This window comes from Symphodus melops (assembly GCF_947650265.1).
Source record: "Symphodus melops genome assembly, chromosome: 8".
NCBI classification, from domain to species: domain Eukaryota; kingdom Metazoa; phylum Chordata; class Actinopteri; order Labriformes; family Labridae; genus Symphodus; species Symphodus melops.
In genome coordinates, this window is record NC_136698.1 from 24,299,319 (window position 1) to 24,315,065 (window position 15,747).

A 15,747-nucleotide genomic window follows, 5' to 3' on the forward strand; every position below is an offset into this window, starting at 1 on the left:
GGACAAGAAAGGCAAAGAGAGAAAAAGAGGGGAAAAAAGAAGCATTATTGGATGGAAACTTCAACATCAGTGGTTTCAGTATGTACAGTATACAATCTCATTGTGATGACTTTGGTTTATTCCTTTAAAGGAAATCGCATCATCCTGGGCAAGAGCCATGTGTTCAGGTTTAACCACCCTGTGCAGGCGAGGGCGGAGAGGGAGAGGACCCCGTGTGCAGAAACTCCCTCTGAGCCTGTGGACTGGGCCTTCGCTCAGAGGGAGCTGCTGGATAAACAGGGCATTGACATGAAACAGGAAATGGAACAGAGGTACTTTATGATTTTAATAACGGTATTTTTATTCAAGTGTTTAAATAACAAATGACAAACTAAGAGGACAAATAAAAACAGAAACCAAACCAATAAGAACTAATAAAAACTAATAAAAGCAAGACAACATTAGAGAATAGAAAATAAAAGTTAATGTAAGAAAACAACAGAAGACAAGTGAAAGGTCAAGAGCAAAGAATCCAATTATTAATAGAATATCAGATAAGAGCAGGTTTATAGAAATGGGTTATATGAAATGATTTGAAAGAGGTCACAGATTCTCTTATCTCCTCAGAGCAGCCATTCGGAAGTTGAGGGCCTTGATTTCAAAAGATGCTCAGTCAGCTTTAGCCTGAGCGGTTTCTCTGGAACAGCTGTAAGAGCCCCAAACAAGGACTTTAAGGTTCAGCTGGTGAGCCGCAGTTTTAATGCCCCGTCCCCTCCTATAACCAAAACACACTTAACAAAAAGATCCCTCCGTCAGGTCAGCACAGTCTTCAGTACAACAGATTCTTTTGTTACTTTGGAGCAGACAATCAATATGGCGTTATTCTCATTTTTGTTGCAACAGTAACTTTTTGAAACGAAACATTTCTGAAAATAACAGGACAATCAACAAGAACATCATGTAAGAAACCATGTCTGAGAATTACTAAAGGAACATTGTGATTTAACATGCAGGAGGCAGAGCCGACCTGTACTGCAGCCAGTCAGTAGGGATAGCTCCAAATGTTTAGGCTTCACTTTTACCGAGTTGTCATGCCGTACTTTTTTTCCAGTCTGTAGAGAAAATCAATAAGCAGCTATTAGTGTTATTAGTGAGCCATTCAACATAACTTTGAGAAGAAAGATGGGGTAGGAAGCTCACTTGGTCTCCCTGGCATTTTATTCAAGAGAGGAACAACAGATAAGTTAGGCCAAGAAGGAAAAGATAATTACTCTACTCAACTGGCAAATTTAATTTTTAAAAGCTCTCAAAGCTTTTCAAGCCTTCACTGAAGTGCATATTAAGTGACATGCTGCTCCAAATACTGACGGTGAATAAAACTAAGTTTCCTTTCGTGTTGTCCACCACCTTTCTTGTTTTTGTTTTGTCAGGCTGCAGGAGCTGGAGGAGCAGTATCGTAAAGAAAGAGAGGAGACCAACAACCTTCTGGAGCAGCAAAGACTGGTACAGTAATGTGCTGCTTTATTTAGGGTTGTTTGAAGTTATTGCATTTTTTTCCCATTTTTATGTATTACGCTTACCTTATTGAGTTTGCAGAGAAATCAAATGTAGAAAAGTAACACAGTCTCTCTGAATAGGCTCTGTTGCTCTGACTCAATAAGTTTTCTCTACACCAAATAGTTTCTTAATTGAAATCCATTTCTTTATGGATTTTAATGGGTTATGTACACAAGCGTTAACTTAACTCTTCAATGATTAATTGTTAAGGATTATGAGAGCAAGCTCGAGGCTCTTCAGAAGCAAGTGGACCGTTACTACCCAGACGTCCCTGAAGAAGAGGAAGAGCCAGAAGAGGAAGGTAAACTAATTAAAAACACATATACCAAACATAACAGGAAGGTAAACTAATTAAAAACACATATACCCAACATAAATATGTTGGTGGTAAAGAGAGAAACTCTCAACAATCAATAACTTTTGTCCTTTATATCCCACAGTGCAATGGACAGAAAAGGAGAGAGAACTGGCTGTGTGGAGTTTCCGCAAGTGGCGTAGCTATCAGTTCACCTCTCTGCGTGATCTGTTGTGGGGAAACGCCATATTCCTCAAGGAGGCCAACGCCATCAGTGTGGAACTAAAAAAAAAGGTACAGAATGTTTCCTTTCATGATTGCTTTTCTATTATATCTCAAGGTTGAATTTGTTTCTTTGACTGTTCTGTTCTTTAACCTACGCCTTGTGTCTCTACAGGTTCAGTTCCAGTTCATCCTGCTCACAGACACTCTGTACTCCCCCCTGCCTCCAGACCTGCTACCTCCAGAGGCAACTAAAGAAAGAGACGTACGACACTTCCCACGCACTATTGTGGCTGTGGAGGTGCAGGATCAGAAAAATGGAGCCACCCACTACTGGACATTAGAAAAACTGAGGTACATCAACAAAGTCAGAGGCCTCCAGTTAATGATAATCTTTCAAACAGATCTTTAGCCCTACTTAAACTGCCATTTTAAGCCGCGATATTTACGCCCCTGTGGCTTTTCGCCTTCAATCTGAATGTTGTGGAGGCATAATGGGGGGGAAGAAGTGTCCCCCCCTCTGTGCCACCTGTGGAGGTAGTACCAGAGGCGAGACGGTGACAAGGGCTTTTGTTTTCCTACAGAAATTACTATATAAGTTGATGAATGGATTTTTTTGTTTTTGTCTTTTGTCTTTTTAACAATAATAGTGGAAAAATAATAACATCTTTCATACTGCTCTCAGTCAAGATTGTAACTTAGAAAACATGAAGCTAATACAACAGTATTTAAAACATTTCCAAATGCTTTGCAAAAAAAAGAAAAGTTTAAAGAAGCCTGGATGTTTCAGTTCTTTGGATTAGAAATCAAATCGCAAACCTTCATGGTCAGCAGACAGCATGAGCAGATTTGAACAGAGAGGGAACACATGAGGGCAAAAATTGGGAAATATGTGCTATCTTTTGTCCGTGGGATAAATATGATAATAAGCGTTGCAATCACATGCAGAACATTAATCCTTAACCTCAAATCTATCCTTTTTTTTGGACACTAACTCTATGGTTGCGTCTTCTTGCAGGCAGAGGCTCGATCTCATGAGAGACATGTATGATCGTGCTGCTGACGTGCCGAACAACACCACTGAAGACGGTGAAAATGTGATGACCGGAGGAGACCCCTTCTATGACCGCTTCCCCTGGTTCCGTCTGGTTGGCAGGTAAATGCTCTGCAGCACTGACCCCTATAGGTAACGTATATGGACAGTTCAGGATTTTATTCCAACTGAACTCATGTAAAGGTCAACAGAAGCCAGACAAGAGATGTCCAGAGTGCTTTTTCATTGAGTAGAATTGGAGGCCATAGCTGCTACATGTTGTCCATTTAGTGAAGTACGGTAATGAAAACCAACATGAAGAAATGAGCGGTCAACTTCATCACCGTGTCCCTGTCATGATATATAAAGTCTGTGCTGTGGCTGTTACTAACTATCATTGAATCTCTCCATTCAAACTAATATGAAACATTTCTTAGTATGGAGGAATGTTCAGTGCCAAATCTTTTCCCAAGTAAGCTGTCAATTTTGAAGAGATTTGCAAAAGAATGAAACTGCAAACACATGTTTTTTTCCCCCCTGGATATGGTTTTACAGGTTTAACACAAAGGAAGGATTTGACAATCAATGGCTTGTTGGTGCCAGGCCTGTCTGTTTTAATGGGAAAAATCAGCTGTGAAACATTTGAGATAGATGTTTCTTCAGTCCTCCTACTCAAAGCCTGCTGTTTCTTTTTCTCCCAAGTTGGCACACAGCCTCCCAGTCTCTCTGCCAAACTCTCTCTCTCTCTCTCTCTCTCTCTCTCTCTCTCAATCTCTCTCACTCTGTCCTTTTCTCTCCTTACAGATGGGTTGCACACATAGTCACATGGCCCAGTTATATAACATTCAGCATACCAGGACTTTAATGTCATTAAGCTCCTGCAATACAAGTGAAAATGATCAAGCAGTAATCTGCAAAATGTCTCCCTGAAATATGCTGTTTGTCAGCTCCTTCTGAATTTCTATTTATATACTCAGTAAGTACACCAGGCTTACAGTATGTGGCCAAAAGCCTCAGTGTGAGGCCAAAAGCTCCAAACCTAATGAAATGTTATTCCTCAGATAAATAATGTATCAGCAATAAGCAGAAGTTGGATGTAGCTGGTTTGTGTGTTTGTACCGTGACACACCAGTGGGGAAGAGATGGAGGGATTAGAAACCAGCAGATGTTTTTGCTAATGTGCTTAATAAAATGAGTAAGTGTGAGATAGAACATAACATGAAGCAAACACAGTTACGGTGTAATGAAAAAGAAGATATACATTCATACATTTTATTTTACTCTGTTTCTTGTGATCAGGATTATATTATATTTCTGTTTGTTTTCTTGAGATCTTAACTTATTGACAGTATATTGATTTATTGAGGTTACAACACGCTTTGCTTTGATTTGGGGTAACTTTCTCAAAATCCCAAGAAAATGACTGAAATGAACTTGTTATCCTGGAACAAACAACGTGCGTTATCCCCAGATAACAAGGTAAATAGATTAAGATCTCCAGACTGGTTATCATGGGACAATATGGTTCAAAAATGTTTCCTCAAAATGAGAAGCAACAAAAATCTTCCTCAATTTTTCTCTTATTTATTTCTTTTAAAAGAAAAAATCCTGCACACTACTGTTGCTCTTGACAAACATTCATAGTGTTTGAAAAGTTGTATTTTTTTTCTAATAATTTAAATTGGTGAAGCAGAGCTAGAGTAATGTGTGGGATTTTGATTTGCAATTGGATAGTTTTTTCTTCTACGCACCTACATCATGAGATAGTTGGAGGTGTAAACACCTCCTCTAAAAACTCTTGTTTCTTAAATAGCTCTCATACTTTTCTGTTTAGACAAACAAGTGAAATAAAGATAAAAGAATAAATGGCCTCACCAGAACTCGCTCCTGTAGTTACTGCTATTTTCTTCAGGGTTTCATTCACCTACTGCATGATGTGGCACGCAGTACTGTACAGGCAACAAATGGGGTCAGATACTTAAAAACAACCACTCTATCTGGTTTCACGCTCTGCAATCTGTCCCGTGTGCCTCTTCCACACATGTCTGCTGCACTAAACATTGGACAGCATACATGTACAAAGTGGCTCTAATGGCAGACCCTGGTGTGAAGGGAGGCAGGTTTCCCCCTGTGGTCCAGTCTTAAGGTGCTCTACCGCCCCTCTTGTTTGATCAAGTGTGTGCTTTCTCTCTATCTGTACTAACCTGGTTCCTGTGTCTCTGGCTGCACCAGAAACCCTCTTTTCAACACATGCATGAGCGAGCGCATGAGTGACCCCACCCCACCCTCGTCCCTCTCCAACTCTGAAATTACTGAGCTGGCCGACACGCAGCGCGAGGGTCGAGGGGAGGCGGAGGAGTTGGAAGAGTTGGAGGACCTGGACGATGATATCTTTTTGGAGGACCCGTGCTTGGAGCTCGGGGCAGATGATGATGAGGATGATGTTGATGATGATGATGATGATGAGGGAGAGCTCTGCCAAGGCTCCAGCGAAGGCCAGGATCCCTTTTACGACCGCACACCTATATTCAGTGTAGTGGGAAGGTTGGTGAGGTTTCAGGGAGCATGCTGGTGGAGGAAACTAGCTCTTTCACGCTGAGATGCAGGGGTCTTTTTCCCTCGACAAACATCAGCAAAGATTAATTTCTGAAAACACATTAATGACACGCTTCAAGGGTACTCTCACAAAGTCTGCTGTTGTGGACCGGGGCGTGCATGTCCAAATGGAAAACGCATATTAAATTGAAGATGATTTCTTGTGTTTCATTTGTGGTAACCACAATATTTTGTCCAAAGTAGTTGGGTTTTTCTTCTCTTGTCCTTGTAAACAGCACTATCCACCCATGATGTGGGCCTTACAGTCAGACATGTTCAGTAGAGATTTAAAAACCAAACAAATCCGTAACTTTTGAATCAAGGGGATTTCAGTGATTTATCTTCTTTTAATACAATTCTGGTTGCTTAAATTGGGACTTCATTTTTACTTGTGTAGACTTTCAAATAACGATCAGAGATCACAGTAGTTCATTTAAGCTGGCAGCTGCAAAGTTGCTGTTAAGTAATCGTTTTATCTGGCTCATGTACCGAAAGTAGGTTTATTAAACGTGTTTGTTTGAACCACAGGTAGATTCAGATGATGTCTAAAAACTTTACAGATGGGGTTCCTACTAACTTTGGACCTTTCCTGTTTATTGAACTACAAAGGGCAGTAATTGCTTTTTAACTTTGCAAATCAAAGCAGTCATGACATAACTCAAATAACAGTATTTATTCATTCGGAACTTGATTTGTCTAAAAGCGTCAGCGTATAAACAGTTAGCATATACATGAGAGCACAGCAAAAGAACACACACATACATTCTCACACATCACCATCACCAGCATGAGACCCCTAGTGTGAAAAAAAGCCAATTCTTTAGATGTACTCTGATCAAAGTGTGTTTCAGCCATTACAGCTCCTGTCAAAGCTGCCAGCAAAGCCAATCTACTGGGGCGTCGTGTCTTACCTAAAATGTGTTTAAATAACGCTGACACTTTGATGGAGTAGCATACCCCTTTGAACATTTCCTGCTTACTTAGTGCAAGTTACCTGGAGGGTTTAGTTTTGATTGTTCTTTACAGTCACTATACTGTCTCGTGTTTGAGACATACATCTTGTCAAATGTCAAAGTAAAAGCACAGATTTATTGAAAAACATGATCGCGAGTTGACTCTGGAGTAGACATTTCTGAGCCTCAAGGTTTATCTTTTGCTTGCTAGCTTTTATCTCAATAACTCTGACTGTTTTTTATTTATTTATTTAATTTTCTGCTTCACTCTAACTCAGACCAAATGCCTCTACTGCTTATTAAAATCTCACCTTAAAAGATGCTTCTTAACAACCCAGGGTGGTTCAGTTCATATCACTTGTTTCCATGGAAATCCAAGCAAAGTTGATGCTCAACGGCTGCTTGAGGTGTGTGTCTCACTTTTTGTGTGGCTAAATGCAAACGAGCAGCTTTTCAAGGCAATCATTCACAAGCAAAAGCACTGACATGTCTCATGGAGTTTATTCAGGTTCTGATCTGCATAACACAGGAACGCACAGTGGAAAGTTATCACCATGCTGTGAAACCTTTAAAGCACAGAAGAGTCTTATGAAAAGCAAAGTGGGGTTGAAGGAAGACTCAAAATCTCAAGATGAAAGAGCTGGTTTCTACTGCAGCTGTCTCTTTTAGGCATGCCAGAGCACAAGTCTTTTCATTTTGACCTTTTTTGTCAATTTCTTTTGACTTGAATTTATCTGATGCTGAACTCGTGCCCTCTCCTTTGCACAAATGATTACTTCCTCCCAGGAGGTGAACTTTGATTTCAGATGTCATTTGTTGTTTTTTGTGTAGCATACAATATATGGAGCTGTTGGCAGTTTTTCTTTTTATTCAAGCTCTGCCTTGTTCTGTTTGATGATTTCTGTTTTATTTGCTTTGGATTCCTTTGAGTCGAGATGTTAACAGCATTTTATGTTCACCTTTTTTGTCCGGAGCATGCCTTATTTGCACCTCACCAATCTTTTTTTTAATACTCCACCCTTAAATGTCTACCCCTATTGGCTCATGGGGAACGTGACCCTGCAATATTATATCTAGAAAAACAAGAAGGAAGAACGTTTCTAGTGCAGTTCCCACATTATTCTAAAGTTAATCTTTGGCACTACCCCAGAAATACTTTAAAATGTAATGCAAAGTGCCTAAAGTTCTTATTCCGGCTCCTCACATTTGAAATGTAGTGTGATCTTTTCATATTGAGGTGCTTTTAAGATGCTATAGTGCAGTAGATAAAAATCTTTAAACACTGCATTAAAAACTGTATTTTAAGAATGAATTGATTGCTCATGAGTCTCCTGCCCAGGAAGTAGGAAGCTGGTTTCCAGTAAGTTGACCCTTACACTCATGCTCCTTAGCCTCACCAAGCTCTCAATGCAACGTTTAAGGAATTCTGCATGTGACCCATAACTGTCTTTAAATGTTTAATTTGTAGATGGTCAGGAGGAGCCCCCCTACAAAGCGATAGTAAAGGGCAGCCATGGCCATCGCAAGAGCAGTCCCAGCTTCTGTTTGGTTGCTTTGCAGCTCTGTGTTCTGTTGTCTAGTCACCGTCCAGTCCAGTTTTATCAAGTGTCTCCCTGGGTTTTTTTTTATAATATTCTATCACTTATCAGTTTCTGTCTTTTCTCTGCCTCCTGCTCAGGGCTTTTGTGTATCTGAGCAACCTGCTGTACCCGGTACCTCTGGTCCATCGCGTGGCCATCGTCAGCGAGAAGGGAGAGGTGAAGGGCTTCCTCCGCGTGGCGGTGCAGGCCATATCAGGTAAGGCTCAGACCCTCAGTCTTGTTTAGAATAGAGCATGCAGGAGTACAGGCTGTGTGAGACTTCTTGAGGGAGTGAAGTGAAGGTGCTCTGTGTTTCCCTCCAGCTGATGAGGAAGCTCCAGACTACGGCTCGGGAGTGAGGCAGTCTGGTACTGCCAAAATCTCTTTTGAGGATCAGCAATATGAAAAGGTAGAACAAAGTCCCTATACATAAAGGATTCAACTATTTTAAATAACCTTTTGACTGTTTTGTGTGTTACTCTTTGCTTCTTTAGTTTCAGTCTGAGAGCAGCTCTGTAGGTCTGTCGCGCACTGGGATCTCCCAGGAGGAGCTTCGTATTGTGGAAGGGGAGGGGCAGAACTCAGAAATGGGACCCTCAGCTGATGAGGTTAACAACAACACATGTGCGGGTAATTGTATCTTTATTCTTAATTCCCTTTCGGGATTATAAGAAACCATAAAACTGTACCAAACTATAACATTCACTTCCTGCCGGTGACACCACATTTCACAGTGACACAAAAATAAAGGAGTCAATGAAAGAAAAGAACAGCAGATATAGTGTCTTACTTATATGTACTTTTTGTTCTCTTAACACAGGCGTTCTCTAAATATTCAGCAAGGTGTGAATGCATGCATGATGGTGTGTTTGAGTGTGTGTGTTTGCAGTTTATTATTTTTAACAAACCGGCTGCAGTAAATGAAAGGTCATCATAATCATTACTGTACAGCAAAGCTTTATTAATACCAAACTTTCCTCTGCAAAGATGCTGATATGGCACAAGTATACCGAGCAATAAATCAAAACATAAACAAAACAGGCACAGTATAATATATTTGAATCTCTAAGAGATGTGAATAGTAAAGAATGCTTTAGAAAGATCAATGAAGTTTGAAGTAGACTATTAAGTCTATTAATTAATTAAAGGAAGACAGTTTAAGGTAACTAATCAATCATTTACAAATTGTACACATATTTTATGTCGTTAGAGTTCCACTAAGCTCTCTAAGTTTTTATTTATGTGCTAGTATTTAATTTATTTTAGAAAAGAAGATTTAAGAGAACATGACAGCTGAGGAAAACCTGAGAGAATCAGTAATGTAGGCTCGTCCCAAAACCATTAACAGAACAGTAAACGACTAATATGATCCGAGTTGATCAAGTAACTGCCCCAAATCCCTGCTAACCTCATCAATGGGCGTTTAACGTTGTGTGCTAAAATCAGCCACACTTTAACTGCATGTGATTCTTATTTTGTGCTCTTCACAGCCGGTGCAGACGAGCCTGAGAATCCACTGAAGGCCGCTCTGGATGGGGCATCTGAAGCCGCCCTGGAGCATCTGAAGATCGGTAACGTTTTCACCTTCAGGGTGACCGTCCTCCAGGCCTCCAGCATCTCTGCAGAATATGCGGACATCTTCTGCCAGTTCAAGTAAGTCAATTTGAACTTCCATGTCTTTTAATAGAACCGGACATTCCTTTCACAGTTTAATGTTTTAATAATTTGGTTGGATTTCAGTTTCATCCACCGCCACGATGAAGCCTTCTCCACTGAGCCGCTGAAAAACACCGGCAGAGGCCCTCCTCTTGGCTTCTATCATGTGCAGAATGTAAGAAGTATCAGATGCACATGCTATTTTGATGACTTTTGGTTTGTTTAATGAAGTTACTAACTTCTTTATCACTGTTTTTATTTGATAGATTGCTGTGGAAGTTACTAAATCCTTTGTTGACTACATCAAGACTCAACCCATCGTGTTTGAGGTGTTTGGCCACTATCAGAAACAACCGTTTCTTCCACTCTGTAAAGATGTCATAAGGTACCTTAGTCTTCTGATCAGTCTGATTTTCTGCACAGTCAAAGATATGAGTTACATCATGTTCCATAGAATAACGTTTCGTTGGTATTTCTTTTTCCAGTCCACTTCGTCCCTGCAGAAGACAGTTCCCTCGAGTGATGCCTCTGTCCAAACCAGGTGAAAAAACGTCTTGCTTCAGTTGCAACAAATTATATTTGTCTGATTGTCTTTGTCAAGACTTGTGTTGTCTGCAAGTCACGTCATCTCAGCTTCATGTTGTTGGGTGTGAGCAGCTGACTCCGAGACCTCGCCGGAGCGGGAGAAATCTCTGGACCTGATCCGATACCTGGTCCCAGAAGTGTTCAATGGGGCGCTGGTGGACTCGTTGTCAGGCCACGCTCTGTCTGCCGCTGGCTTGGCTGCTTCCTTCTTACTGGAAGCAAACGAGCGAGCACAGCTGACAGCTCCACCCATCTCTATCTGTTCAGTTATTAAAGCTCAGAAGCCGGGTTGGTTATTGATGTCAGATCCATGAGAATCCTGTGACTGAGAAACTTTTTATATCAAGCATCTTTCTTGGTTTAACTCCAAAGTACTCAACAGACACTGTTGTGTCCTTCAAGCTACTATGGCAAAGCGAGAACACATACTACTTCTCCTGCCATAGCTTGGGAAATTACTGAGTATTAGAAGTTGTTAGAAGAGGTATTAGAGAAAACTAATTGATATAAAAAGGATTTTTTGGGTGTCAGGATTCAGTTGGATTGGCTCTCTGGTGTACTGTGTGTTTTTTTCTGACCTGCGTGGTGGATTCTCCCTACAGTTCCTCTCTAAGCATTTCTTAAATTGGATGGCAATGAATGGAAATGCTAACTTTACTGAACATTATTCTGTATATTTATCCATAGGATTTATACGTTAAGACTTAAATAATTTAAAATTGATTTATTCTCATATTATTGTGGAACAAAAACAATGAAAATAAAAATAATTAAAAATAGAATTAAAAATAATAAAACCCCCAATTAACAATAAATCAAAGTAATGAATATTATTACTTATATTCATGTATGAGATGTGCAAAACTAAACATGAAAACTATGTTTTTTTTTGTGCTTGAGCCATGGTCTGTTTTGAAAAGTTCACATGCCCTTTTTTGAAAATAAAGTAAAGCAGAAATTATTCAACTGGTCAATTCTGTCTAATGACCTGCAGGGGGCGACTCCTTTTCACCTTCAGGGTGAAAGAGGTTAGTGTGCGCCCCCAAGAGTTTTTATTTGGCTGCAGCAAGAAATCCAATATATATATTTTTCATGCACACTTTCTCTGTTGTAAATTAAATACTTATCAGTATATCCACAGTCAGACCAGATATTTCACGTGAATAACGTTAAGGTGGATTAGTGCCCTGGCAGTTTGTGCATATACTTTCCTAATTCTCAGGGTGGTCCAGTCATTAACCACAGAGAACAATAAAGCAGAGCAAAAGCAGAGGGAATTTAGTGGTATTCTCCCTAAGAGTTTTCCTGAGTTGCTAGCTGTAGGAAAGGTTTCCTGATTGGTTCCTTTCCCTTGCATCACTGATTTCCTTTCTTGATCCCCTTCTCTTTCCTCTGTAGGATTAGAGCTGCTCCCTGCTGTTACAGTAGAAACTAGTCTACCCTATTTAGCTTGTCTGTCTGCCTTACACTCTTTATCTGCTTTGATACAGTACCTGCAACCAAGCTGACAGCTATGACCCGCCCACAGGCAGGACCCTGCCACTGTAAATATGATCTCATGGTGTTCTTTGAGATCTGTGAGCTGGAGGCCAATGGAGAGTAAGTACCCTGGGTCAAAACACGTCAAAACATCTTACTCTTGATTTTCACTTAGCTGGTGTTTGGAAAGATATAGCAGCACTTTTTAAATATGAAGAAACCTAATCCTTGAGTCCAGCTCTAACTAAAGCAGTGGCACATCAGTTAAGCTTGTTTCATCTGTGTCTTTACAGCTACATTCCTGCAGTGGTGGATCACAGAGGAGGAATGCCTTGCCATGGCACATTCCTACTGCATCAGGTACTGTGTCAATCAAACTTTCTAAAGGCTTTTAGTACCTTTATTTAGAGAAAGGACAGTGGACAGAGTCAGAAATCAGGGAGAGAGAGAGTAGGAAACAACATGAGGAAAGCCACAGGTTAGATATGAACCTAGACCACCTTCCCAAAGGCCTCCACAGCATTCAAGTCTCGGGTGCACTCACTAACCACCAGACCACAAGCGCCTCTGTAAAAAAAACAAAAAACTTTTAGTTTTAAAAAGTTTTACATTCTTACATCTATACTTGACCACTGTAACTATCTTTATGTCAGTGTTAGCCAGGTCTCCTTTTGAAGTGTGCAGTTAATCAATATATTGAGGCTTGTTCTTTGACAGGACCACATAAACATTAGCACATTTCGCCCTACTAGCCCTACTTCAAGAGGTCCATTTGCTTTGCTTTTCTGATTAAAAAAATAGATGTAATCATTTTCTTACAAATGCTTGAATGGTCTCGCTGCGATGTATCGATCTGTAATTTTTACATCATACTCCTTGTTGTGGTCATTCAGTTCCCAAGAGCAGCTTTTTACCGGTCCCAAGATCTACTGTAGGAGCATTTTGAAGCACAAAACAGAGTTTGCCTTTTCAGTTGTAGAACCAGCACTCTGTTTCTAAATGAATAATAGTTTAACTGAATTTAATGGATCAACTTAATTGGTAGCTACATTGTATAACAACTTCACATAAACACACCTCATCCTTTCCTCTGTGCCTATCTCTTCTTCACAACCACAGGGCCTCCAGAGGAGAATCACTGTCACCATCGTACATGAGTCAGGAGGTGACATGGAGTGGAGGGACATCCGTGAGCTCGTTGTGGGTGAGTCTACTTTTCTTCAACACAAAACCTGCAAACATTTCACGGTTTCATCTCCTTGTGTTTGAGCTGTTCTAACCAAGCAACCTCTGCCCTTGAAGGACGTCTCCGCAACACCCCTGAAGCAGATGAGACCATAATTGACCCAAATATCCTCTCTCTCAACATCTTGTCTGCTGGATATGCCAGGCCCATGCAGGATGACCGGTACGTATTGTCATTTGATGAAATCGAGCTACTTTGACGTTGAAAGATATTTGTATTTAAAACACACAGAGCCAGTCCACCTTTTGAAGATTACATACAATCTTTAATTAGTATGTTAAAAAACATGTACAGTCATATGGAATTACATTTTGGTATGTCTCGTGGTCACAGATGTGACTTTTTGTGTTGCAGCTTTGCTGAATTTTGAATCTCCTTTATTAAGCCTGTTCACACGGCCTCCATGTTCCCCTGATGTGACGCTCAGGTGGAAAGCTCAAATTGTGTAACAATGTCTTTCTCCTGTACTCTGCATAAAACAAAGATAAGCTAATTAATTGACAGGACAAACACTGCCTCTTTACAATTAAAGCCATAATAGCATAAGCAATAGCTGTTAGCCACGATTCTCATAAATCAAGATAATTTTTACTGCTGAATTTGCCAAAATGACTCCGACTGAAGCTGATAGCTAGTTAAAGTTTCAGACGCATGCAATTCAATTAAAAAAACTTTAAAGTGTCAACAAAGAATAAAGTGTCAGCATGAAGAATGTACAAGTGCTGAATGAGAAAGCACTGCTTGTTTGCAATAAAAAAAAAAAAACCTATTCATTGCTATAAATTCACACCTTTACAATTTGTTTGTGCAGAAAGCTCTCATTGCAAAAAACACAAAAATAGCAATTTTACGTGTCGACCTACTTTATGATTTCACGAGTCTGCACTTCGCTATATAGCATACAACATCGACTTTATATCACCATTTTTTACAACTGCGACCCACTAAAAATGGCGTTGTGACCCACCAGTTAAGAACCAAGGGCTTCAGAGAAACTGAAAGTCACAATATGTAAAGGCAGCATTTAAACCTGAATGTCCTGTTAACATCTTATTACACCATGAAGTAAAGAGGTCAGCGAGTGGGGGGGGGGTTTAATAGTGCCAGTGACGTCATAAAAACAGTATTGAGCTTCACACCCTGAGCATGACATCAAAGAAAAATGGTCGCTCTGTGGAGACGCACACTGATTTTTATTGGTTCTGATGACAACACTTACCTGCTAGGACATCTCCAGCACTAGCACACAGCACAAATGCATGGCATGGCGAACCAGCTACACATAATAAAAGCATGCATTACTAAAAGGGACAACCTTCAGGTCAGGATAACTACACCTGTTGTTTTTTGTGTTTTTATCTTTATTGCTGTGTGCATGAGGATGCAGTAGTAGCAACACATAAAACAATCCAAAGTGAAGTGAACTTGTAGAAGAAGTTTGTTCGGCCTCAGGCTACACTATGAGAACTTACTGAATGAATTAACTTGCACATGCTGGCTGTGTGGCCCTCCCTGGTGATAATCTGTGCCTTATCGTTTGTTTGTCACCATTATACCTACAGTCCATGTTGCATCTCACCTTGTTTATCACCTCACCTCTAACCTGTCTCACCTCTCTGCCATTATTGGATCTCCTGACCCAATCACTGATCACCTCTTCTCGAGACTAAAAGCTCCTTCATTATGGCCTATCTCACTTCCACATGGACAACCCTTTATTAATCTTTACTGAAGCACCCCAGTATGAAGTTCAATGCATGTCTTTTTAACTTCTCTAGCAACATGTAGGACAACACTTAGAGTAAAGTCCCTAACATATCTTAATGTATTTTGGAGTCTTTATATCTGTCACATTTTGACAAAAAAACATTTCATCCTCACTATTTTTAATCCTTTGAATGATGTTTGATACTTAATAAACACATGATGTTGATAATGCAAATTTTCTGATAATTGTGTCAATAATGTTTGATTTGAAGCCCTGAAATTGTGTTTCTGTTCACCTTGACTCACCTGCAGAGGAAAAACACAACAGACCAATGACAGTACAAATGTCAGCCTGAAATCTCATTGAATCTTTTTTTCTAGAATCACAAAATTACCCATAGGACAAAAAAGATCAGGTAGACCTCTCATACATCATATAAAGAAGTTGAGCCTATAAAAAACATTGGAGTGTGAAAGTGTATGTACTGTAGCCCTGTAGCCAGCCAGTAGAGAGCAGTAGAGACCCCTGGTCTCATTGTGAGAACTTGAGCTGTGACTTCCCTGTTATATTACAAAGTAACATATTTGTCCATAAAATTCTGTAGTGATTTAATTTAAGAGACATAAAAGAATATATTGAATATATTCCAAAACATATATTGCTATACATGTCACTACTGTATGGTGGCACAACTACACTTTATTCAAATGTCCTTTGGCCAAAACAATCGTGTTATCCACTTAGAATTAAAGTAAAGTTCACAAGTTGCTGTTTTACTTCTGATTTCTGTGACTGCCTGGCTCATTGCTTTGATCCGTCTGCTTTCCCAAACCCCCCAACAAAAAGCTCAAACTGCCCA

General features: G+C 40.0%; 1 protein-coding gene across 21 annotated transcripts in view; it reads left to right on the top strand.

Moving 5' to 3' along the window:
- The window catches only part of kif1aa (kinesin family member 1Aa), a 48,113-nt gene that overhangs the window by 23,449 nt on the left and 8,917 nt on the right, over positions 1 to 15,747 (top strand). For 7 of the 21 annotated variants that reach the window (XM_079351303.1, XM_079351304.1, XM_079351306.1 and 4 more), the window contains 18 exons: positions 131 to 311; positions 1,410 to 1,482; positions 1,747 to 1,837; positions 1,977 to 2,125; positions 2,229 to 2,407; positions 3,072 to 3,209; positions 5,319 to 5,630; positions 8,313 to 8,431; positions 8,538 to 8,623; positions 8,709 to 8,844; positions 9,705 to 9,867; positions 9,955 to 10,045; positions 10,137 to 10,255; positions 10,356 to 10,411; positions 11,946 to 12,054; positions 12,228 to 12,294; positions 13,054 to 13,138; positions 13,237 to 13,342. In XM_079351303.1, the coding sequence (XP_079207429.1) occupies positions 131 to 311; positions 1,410 to 1,482; positions 1,747 to 1,837; positions 1,977 to 2,125; positions 2,229 to 2,407; positions 3,072 to 3,209; positions 5,319 to 5,630; positions 8,313 to 8,431; positions 8,538 to 8,623; positions 8,709 to 8,844; positions 9,705 to 9,867; positions 9,955 to 10,045; positions 10,137 to 10,255; positions 10,356 to 10,411; positions 11,946 to 12,054; positions 12,228 to 12,294; positions 13,054 to 13,138; positions 13,237 to 13,342 (2,260 nt within the window). Of the gene's footprint in view, positions 1 to 130; positions 312 to 1,409; positions 1,483 to 1,746; positions 1,838 to 1,976; positions 2,126 to 2,228; positions 2,408 to 3,071; positions 3,210 to 5,318; positions 5,631 to 8,312; positions 8,432 to 8,516; positions 8,624 to 8,708; positions 8,845 to 9,704; positions 9,868 to 9,954; positions 10,046 to 10,136; positions 10,256 to 10,355; positions 10,412 to 11,945; positions 12,055 to 12,227; positions 12,295 to 13,053; positions 13,139 to 13,236; positions 13,343 to 15,747 lie in introns of all 21 variants that reach the window. The other 14 variants (XM_079351292.1, XM_079351293.1, XM_079351297.1 and 11 more) reach the window with 5 other exon arrangements.